The 10,196-nt window shown below is 20.4% G+C and overlaps 1 protein-coding gene across 1 annotated transcript in view; it reads right to left on the reverse strand.

Moving 5' to 3' along the window:
• Positions 1-606: 606 nt before the first annotated feature.
• Positions 607-10,196, reverse strand: part of LOC102672863 (catalase) — a 14,960-nt gene continuing 5,370 nt past the window's right edge. The window contains exons 4-10 of the mRNA XM_006622513.2: positions 5,086-5,257; positions 4,081-4,222; positions 2,996-3,146; positions 2,559-2,738; positions 2,045-2,236; positions 1,619-1,855; positions 607-1,264 (exon numbers count right to left, since the gene is read on the reverse strand). Coding sequence (XP_006622576.1) covers positions 860-1,264; positions 1,619-1,855; positions 2,045-2,236; positions 2,559-2,738; positions 2,996-3,146; positions 4,081-4,222; positions 5,086-5,257 — 1,479 coding nt within the window. The 3' untranslated portion in view covers positions 607-859. The remainder of the gene's footprint in view (positions 1,265-1,618; positions 1,856-2,044; positions 2,237-2,558; positions 2,739-2,995; positions 3,147-4,080; positions 4,223-5,085; positions 5,258-10,196) is intronic.

Consider the following 10,196-nt stretch of genomic DNA (forward strand, 5'->3'; position numbering starts at 1 on the left):
TAAACAAATTATTTAATTTTCAAGTATATTAAAAATATTTTTTGATGATACCAATATTAAACTTTATTATTCAATTATTCTATAATTTGAATTCTTTCCCGAAAATCTATGATAAATGTCATTTTATTTTTTGCGCTTCTTTTTTTTATCCATATGTAATTTAAATATCTAACACAAGTTCGAAATAATGTCAAACTTTGAATCACTTTAACGATTTTTAAAATATACGTTATTGTTTAAACATTATATAAGTACAAAAAATAATACATAAGATAATAGTAAATAAAATTATGAAAAGAATCTATTAGACTTCTGATAGATAGGATTTAAAAATAATTAAATTCTTATTGTCGGATATCGAATTATATAATTTTTATAATATAATATGTATTGATTACTCAAAATATATTCATATTAATATTAAGAATATTATATATAAAATTTTAGACGATAAGAATAAAATTAGATCTTTATATAATATATTAAACAAATTATGCACATTCAATTGATTGTGTTACTGGTAATAAGTATTTCAATTAAAATTTTCAACTTCAAAATCTAATATAGGTAAGGCACATATAAATCATTTAATGGTCTTTATAATTGTTAGAAATTTTCTTTATATACTAGTTTAATTAATTATCTTCATACGTTTACATAATTAATTGAACGTGTTAACAATCGTATAATAAAGTAAAAAAAAATATCAGACATCATAAAATATATTTAGCTTCAGAAGATGATAGATAACTAAAATAATAATGTGCTTCATTATGGAAAATATTAATAATTATATAGTGTATATATCTAATCTAAATTAATGATTATAATATAAAATAAAAAATAATCTTTATTTTTTTCACAATCTAGCTGTCTTGCCATAAGGATTGATTAATACACCTTTATTACGAAGACCTTCCGTAAGTCTTAACCCAAGATCAGTATCTACTTCCGTAAAATTCTTTACGGCTCTTTCAACGATGAACGTCGATGCATTGCTAAGATTTTGTACTAAATTGTTCACTAATCTACTTTTCTCTTTATCATCGAGAACGTTTTTCCAGAATAAAGTAACTTGTCCATAATTATCCTCTTTTGGATCTACATCATAACGACCTACATCGCCACTCACAAAGTACGTCGGAGGAGCTACAGCTGGACATTCTCTAGGGCCACCAAAACTATTAGGGAAATAGTTTGGTGCACCATTTTGATTATTTATAGTTGCTTGGCCATCGCGTTGGTAATTTATTACAGAAATTTCCTGAAAAAGAAAATAAATTTTTTAATACTTTTTTTTATTTTATTATTTGTTTTTCTATTTTTTTTTATTTTTTTCATTGTTAAAAATAGTAACTAAAACATTAATATAGTTAACTATATTAAGTATATATACTGTAATTACAAATTTAATAACATTTTATTATTTTGTATTGCTTTTTTTCAAATAAAAAAGAAAAATGAAAGTGGGAATTTATATTATAATTATATTATAAAATTATGCATTTTTTTTTAAATGGATACCACTCACAATATATTTTATACCACTCACTAATATATATATTATTATTTTATACAAGTAAATGTTATTTTTCATTAATAAAAATAGAAGAATTACCTTGAATGGACAATTCACTGGTAATTGTAGATTGTTTGGGCCAAGACGATGTCTATGAGCATCACCATAAGTGAACATTCGACCTTGTAGCATTTTGTCAGGACTTGCTCCAATACCAGGTACCATATGAGCCGGATCGAAGGCTATTTGCTCTATGTCAGCGAAGTAATTTTCAGGATTTCGGTTTAATACTAATTTACCCACAGGGATAAGTGGATATTCATCATGCGGCCATACCTATTCAATTTAAAATATATTTAATTAGAGAATTATCACATATTTATTGCAAGATTTATATTTCAAATCACTAATTTTTTAACAATTAAAGCAATTTGATGATATTAAATCTAATTTTATATAAATTTTATATAAATTCTAAATTAAAGCTAAAACTTAAAATTTCATATCAAATATTTAATCCATTACCTTAGTTAAATCGAAAGGATTCCATTTGAAAGATTTTGCTTGTGTTGGAGTCATCACTTGAATATAGAATGTCCAAGTTGGATATTGATTCTTGGCGATTGCATCATAAAGATCTCGAATCGCATAATCGGGAGTGCTAGCACTCAATTCAGCCGCCTTGTCTACTGGTAAATTTTTAATTCCTTGATCGGTCTATATGAAATAATTTCATTAGAATAATTAATAAAATTATATTTCTCAAAATATTTAAATGCTAATAATTAATATATTTTTTTATTTTTTATCAAACTATAATAAATCAAAATAAGTTGTTTTATTTCTGAAATGCCTATATATATATAAGCTTTTGATTTTTTGAAATATAATACATTAAATAACAAATAAAATGAAATATTTTTTTTACATTTAAAAATAACACTATACTGGATTTTAATAATTAAAAATATAATTAAAAATAGATTCCTTAATAAGATATAATATAAAGAAATATAAGATAAAATATAAAGAAATGCACCTTATAATGAAATTTACAATAAACTATTTCATCCTTGGCATTCACCAGTGAGAACGTATGAGAACCGTAACCATTCATATGACGATAACCATCGGGAATACCTCTATCCGAAAATAGAAACATGACTTGATGAGTTGATTCAGGTCTTAAAGAGAGAAAGTCCCAAAACATGTCAGCATCCTACAAAACAATTTCATTAACAGAAATTAAAGTAAGAAAATTTTTATCTTTACAATTAATTCTTAAAAAAATCCAAAATTTTAAATCTTAAAAATTTAGTAAAAATGCAGACTAGAATTATTAAGAATTACTATTTCTCATGAATTTTTCGGAAATTTTTAAAAGTAAAAACATGAAAAAAAATCAAATATTTTTGTAATCAACTATATAATCATAAAACTTTGAGATTCTTAAGTACAATGTTATTGATGACAAACCTTCAAATGTGTAACAGGGTTTCTTTTCTGAGTATGAATGAAACTCGGAAAGTATATGGGATCTTTAATGAAGAATATTGGTGTGTTATTACCGACCAAATCCCAAACACCCTCCTCAGTGTAAAATTTAACTGCGAAACCACGAGGATCTCTGAAAATGAAACAAAATAAAGAATTATCGAAAAATGAATGATTTTATTAGGGTGAGTTTTTCGAAAAAATTGATTTATTCTTTTAATTGTGTATAAAATAATGAATTGAAATGAAATTAGAAAAATAACAAATTAGAAAAATAACAAATAGCGCAAAATCACGTACTTGATATAAATTTTATAATGTTATAGCACAATAGTATTAAAAAAAAAAACTTTTCTATAGTAACCAAGGACTACTAATTGATCAATTAATTGCAAGGCCAATGTTCAAGTTTCAATGTGCAACTTCGTATGACTAAGTGGTAATTTTTATGCAAAAAAAACAATTTGCCTTGTTCCATTATTTTTACAATTGTAATGAATTGTGCCGTAAAGCTCGAGTTTTTCTTTTGGAAGTAATTATTCGTAAATAATAGATTAGATAACAAATATAGATAATAGAATTATATTTAAATAATATATTATATTATAAATTAATTGAGTTGACAAAAATAAATTCATAAAAGAAAATTACATATAATAAAATAAAAATAGTTTTAATATTTCATTTTATATAATTATAAGATAAAATAAATATATTTAGATTACAAATAACTTCATATATATAATATAAAATCAATAAAAATAATAAAAAAAATATTGATCAAATGTATTTAAATCCAAATTTTTTGGAGAAATTAAATATTATAATTTCTTTGATAATTGTTTTTGTGATATTAAATTGTATTTGCGTAAAATTATTCAATTTCTAAAAATCTGTTTCTATAAATGAGATAGTGACTATATATCTTCATCACCTCTTTATCACTATCATTTTAATAAATTTTACATAAAATAAAATAAACATTTTGCATCGCGTGACGATGCATATGCTATTTTAAAGAATCAATAATATCCTAAAAAAAAATGAAAATTTATGTTTACAATTACCTGACAGTATCTGCGGAACCACTTTCGCCACCCACAGTGGAGAATCTTACGGCGATGGGAGTTCGTTTTCCAATTGAGGAAAAAACTTTTGCCTTAGAATATTTTGTAATATCATGGGTAACTTCGAAATAACCGAATGCACCTGAAACGAAACGAAAAATCATTAGAATTTCTTTAATAAAATAATTCTAATAGAAATATGATTGATTATAGATTAAAACTTTTATTGTTTGAATTGGATAAAGTATTGATAGCAAATTTGATTAATCAAATATCTATTTAATTAAAATTCCAATATTAATATAATATAATATAATTATATAATCCAAATATTTGCATATTTTCAAGTATTCAGATATTTATTTAATTTTGATTTTAATTAATTAGTAGAATTTGATTAATATTATAAATAATTTATAATATATAAAATAATAATAAAAGTTAATTAATGAATTATAATTAATGAAAGTCTATGTCTAATTAATGAAAGTATATTAATACATTTATTTCAATTTTATCTATTTAATTTAAATTTAAATATATTAAAAAAGCTTCATATTTGAGTTGTAATTATTGAGTTGTAATATCATATTTGAATTGTAATTATGGAAGAAAATTCCAATTATTTTGATTAATCTATCAATTATTGATATTCTTTGATTTAAATACATGATCGTTTTTCTCAATATTTTTTTTTGAATATATTAAATTCATTTTTTTTTTTTTTTGAAATTTATTAAATTTGATATCAAAGTATTATATTCTATCTTCAATTACATATAGATGTCTATACATGTATAAATATTATCGATCATTTAATATTTTGATAAATATAAAACGCAAAATAATAGATACAAAACATTTAAAATTATTTAAATAGATTCTAATTTTTAAGATTTTTAAGAGGAAATTGAAGGATTAATTTATATTTTATCTAAAAGTAATTTGAATAGATATTTTATAAATATTTCACAATTTATTTAAAAATAAAATAAATCAATCTACCAGCTCCTTTAGCATGGACTACACGTTCCGGGATCCTTTCTCTATTAAAATGCGATAGTTCATCTAAAAAAACGAAATCTTGAAGCAATATAGGACCGTTTGGTCCTACCGTCAAACTGGCTTTCTTCGAAATCGGTGTTCCACTTCCAGTAAGGAATATTGGGCAATCAGGCTGCGAAAAAGAATATATATATATATACACTATTAGTTAAAAAAGAATTATTTTTGTGTAATCTTATATTCATATATAAAAAATTATTTAATTATTAAGAAAATTATTATTATTATTATAGAATAATTATTAAAGAAAAATTAAAATAAAAGAAAAATTATTAAAAGAAAAATAAATTATGAAAAAAATATATATATTTTTTATTATCCATATTCTTCTAGCATTTGAAGATGCATTTAACAAAAAATATTTTTCATGAGATGTTTATTAAAACATTATAAGAATAAAATTAAGCATATCTAAAAAACATAATTTTGTGATCGATATTGAAATAGATTTTTTATCATTTTTTTCTGCGATATAGCATCAATACTTAATTTTTAAAATATGCCTTTTATCATTAATTTTTTTACGCAAAATAGAAAATAGTAAATATAATAGCAATCAATAAAATATATATTCAACATTACGTATTATTCACATTTTAGATCAATACAAACTGTGTTGAAGTTATTGAAATGATATTTTTTATATAGTTTATTTGATATTGTTTAAAAAATATAATAATAAAAATGATTAAATAGATAATAATAATAAGTATTAAATAATTAAAATAATAATTTAAAAAAAATAGTTATTATTAATTGTTCAATAAACAAATTTTTAGTAATAGTGTGATATAATTTGCCTACTATCATTGTATTACATAATTATAAAAAATGCAATAATAATACAACAAACATATTTAAAATAAAATCAATTATAAATTAATTAAGTTAATACATATATATTCTAAATTCTGAGAAAGTTAAATTAGTTTATATAAATGTATAAATAATGTTTTATCTTTGCTTATACATATCTATTCAATGATTGCATTTCATAACGACGGTTTAATCAATATTTACATTGATTATAATATTTATACGTAGTTGTACATGAATGCAATTTTTTGCGCATCACTGAAATCAGAATGTTAGGTCATGATCTAAACTATTAAAAATCAAATCATTTCTATTAATAAAGGTCATGGATACATATGATATATTAATAAATAAACTATAAAATGTTAAATAGTTTTAATTACAAAATATTTGAATAAGAATGTTCTATAAAATATTCATAAAATAAATTTTAAGAAGAGTTTTAATGTTATTTCTGTCATTGTTAATTTTCATCATTTTATTTTCTACATTCTCATAAAATAAAATGTACTGAGTAATAAAAAAAGTTGTATATTGATTATAATGAAACAGTATATTGATTATAACTAAATCTCTAATTTATTTCCTTCTTTGACTCAATGCTATCAAATAAATTGTTTCATAAAAGAATTCCAACTTATTATTATTTTATTTTATCGTATCATTAATATAGATACAATATAGATTACAGTTAGTACAATACAGAACATAACTTTTGAATTATGAATGTTTGATGTTGATATATTTTAACTTATGATGATGTAACCGGTCACCTTTCTTATTTCTAGAAAACGAATTGCGCAATATAACCAGAATCGTTCCATCTTACAATTCCCATGAGAATTTATTTCGTAACTCGTTTCATTAGCATTCTTCTCAAATTTTGTGTCCATTATGCTATGAATCATCGTAATTTCACGAATGATGACTTTTTAAAAAAAAAAATATCATGAATATCTTGAATATTTTGTGATTATCTCTTTATTTAAACAACTATTAATCAATAATCAATATATCTTATAATTATCTTTTAAGTAAGTCTCATTCTTATTATTTTTAAAAGTTTTATATTTAACTTTTTTTTCGAGCTAAAGTGTAATTAAAAAAAAATAATTCGAAAAACTTGTATCATTTATCATTATATTATCATTTTCATGATAATATAAAACTAAGATTATGTTTAATGATAAAATATAATTTTTCTTATGTATTAAATTACATATATGAATAATTATTTTAATATAATTTAATCTATAAGATATTTACATTTTCTATCACTTAATAAATGCATGTTTGCATATTATATATTTAAATATATAATCAAGTTTATTATTTTAAATAAATATTCTGCATTTATTATATCGTTTCTTATAAATATATTCCTATATATATACATACAACGATTTTTTTATTATGAAAAATATAATCGAATTATTTAAATATTACTTGAATTTTGCACACTTATTACTTTCAAAATTTTTATTCATATATTATATATTTAATAAATTATATATTTTATATATATTTTTACGTATCAAAAAATTCTCTCAAGATCATTGATAATAATTATATTTTGCAATTCATTATATGCAATTTTTTTGCAATTCATTACACGAATTAATTTATACACATATTTTTAGATTTCTACAAGTGTAAGATACACGTGATGTGCAAAAATATATACACTTTATTCAAAATGAAATATTTATTATGGTATTTAATGAATAAAATAAATCCTTTTTAAGTTTCCATTTGTAATAATTTTTTTATATTCGCCAACAAAGGATTCATATTTAAAAAAAGTCTATGAAAATTCTGATTCCACTTGATTTTTTATATAAAATACTTGAGTTAATTTTGTCTAATGAAACTCTCTTTCTTTTTTTTCTTTAATTTTATTATATCGTTTTATAAAAATATGAGTTCATAAAAAATGAATCAATTTAAAAAATCAATCCATTAATTCCATCAACAACAGGAAGTTTTATTTGATATGTATGTTTTCTGAAAAATACTCTACCACGCATTTTCAACTTACTTTAAGTAGAAAGGGTAAATACCTTGATGGACGTTGAAAATGACGTAATCGAATAATCATTGATCGCGGAATTTTCCTGTAAGTATCGAGACATTAACACGAAACCATTAAAAATAATAGTCATAATGATAATTTCAAACGATATAAATTGTATCATATTTTCTTTTTGTAAGTAGTCTATTATCAGACTAATTATTAAATTATCTATATCTATTATCAGACTAATTATTAAATTATTTTTATTCATAACATATATTTTCAATAATTTTTTCAATAATGAACTATTATTATCAAATCAAAAATTATTATGCTATACTGTTATATTAATTGTTAAAAAAATTTTAACTACGAAAAAAAAATATTTGTGATACTTAAGTATAGGAAATTCAATTAATGATAGGATTGAGATTTGTATTAAAAATTGATTTTCATATTAATAATAAATATAATAAAATATTAATTATGATATTATGTATATAATATAATAATATTATATATATATATATATGATATCTAATGTGTAATAAATATTTAATTAACGACAAATTTGATTTATAAAGTTATATATTAATATTAAATAGATTATATTTCGCTCAACTAATGTATAAATCTATATTCTTATGTTAATTACATATAAAACTTTAAAAAAAAATTTTATAAAAAAATTTCTATAAAAATTTCTTCTTTCTAGGAAAATAATTCAATTTCATAATTCTCTAACGAAAGATAACAAAGTACTCTCTCGAAGTACATTATGCAATTTTCTTGTTATCTAAAATTAATCAAATTTTCTATCCAAAAAATCATTCTTTTGATTAAGATGATTCATATTCTATCATCAAGCAATATTTATTTATCAATATCAAAAAAAAAGATCTATAGTGGTATGATTAGCCAGTTCACATTATAAGATATATGAATAATATAATATAATATTGCAATATTCATAATCAAGGATGAAATATAGTATAATAATCTGATTTTTTTTTGTATTATCATCAATTTCAAATGACAGAGACAAATTGTACAATTGCGTGATATTCTGTAGAAATAGGTGAATCGATCTTTTCGAAGAATTATACAAATAATAAATTATACAATAACAAATATAAATATATTATACAAATATATTTTACAATATTATAACATTTTTAATAAAAAATTTTTATTTTACAATTAGATTTCAATTCTTCTCATTTAAAACCAAAACAGAATCAAAGTTTTTTTATAAAAAAATTTAATTGTTCCATTATAAAAATATATAGTAATTAAAAAAATAATAAATTTTATTTTAGAAAATGAGTTATTATTTTATGTTTGATCGAAAAAGATGTATATTAATGTAATTTAAATAATATATAGATTTAAAATAAAATGAAAGAAAATTAATATATTCAAACTTGAATACTAATAAAATAATATCAATCTACATGATGACAAAGACATAAAATTAAGAAATAAAATTTAGAAACTTTATTCATTATAAATATACAACTTTTTATTTTTTTCAAGCGAAATTTCATATAAAAAATTTATTTTATTTTTACAATTCATAATTATTTTTTAGATATCTATTGAAAATCAATAATTTCAATATTTAATGAGTTATTCAAAGAATTATTTAAAAAAAATTCTAAATTATATATTATTAAAACTTTTTCTTCATTTAATATAAAGTAAAAACATTGATAGTTTTAAGTTTATCATTATTAAGATTTTATTTTGAATATCTAATGATCCGTTAGAAATTGTCTTCGTACTATCCCAAACAAAAAAATTGTGTCGATGAGAAAGTAAATCATATGTATCAATTAATACAATGATCCATTTTACTTTCTATCTAAACTTCTATTTAAACTCTAGAAACACAAGAAATGTAAATGTAAAAATATGTATCCAATATCACAATATTATGTAATATGACAAAATTCATAATTAACATAATTAACATATAAAAAGATTGAAATCTCGATTTCATTTGCAAGATACTAAGTATCATTCCTTATTTCAATAACAGCTCAATAATTAATAAGTCAGTAATTACTGGATATTTAAAAAAAAATCTATTATTATGTATTATATATATAATCTACCATGAAATATATGAAAATAAATGTTTTATTTTTAACTTTTAACTTTTAACTTTTAATATGGAGAATATACGAGAAGATATATATATATATATATATATATATAT

Source organism: Apis dorsata, unplaced genomic scaffold (assembly GCF_000469605.1).
Source record: "Apis dorsata unplaced genomic scaffold, Apis dorsata 1.3 scaffold_708, whole genome shotgun sequence".
In the NCBI taxonomy this organism is placed as follows: Eukaryota; Metazoa; Arthropoda; class Insecta; order Hymenoptera; family Apidae; genus Apis; species Apis dorsata.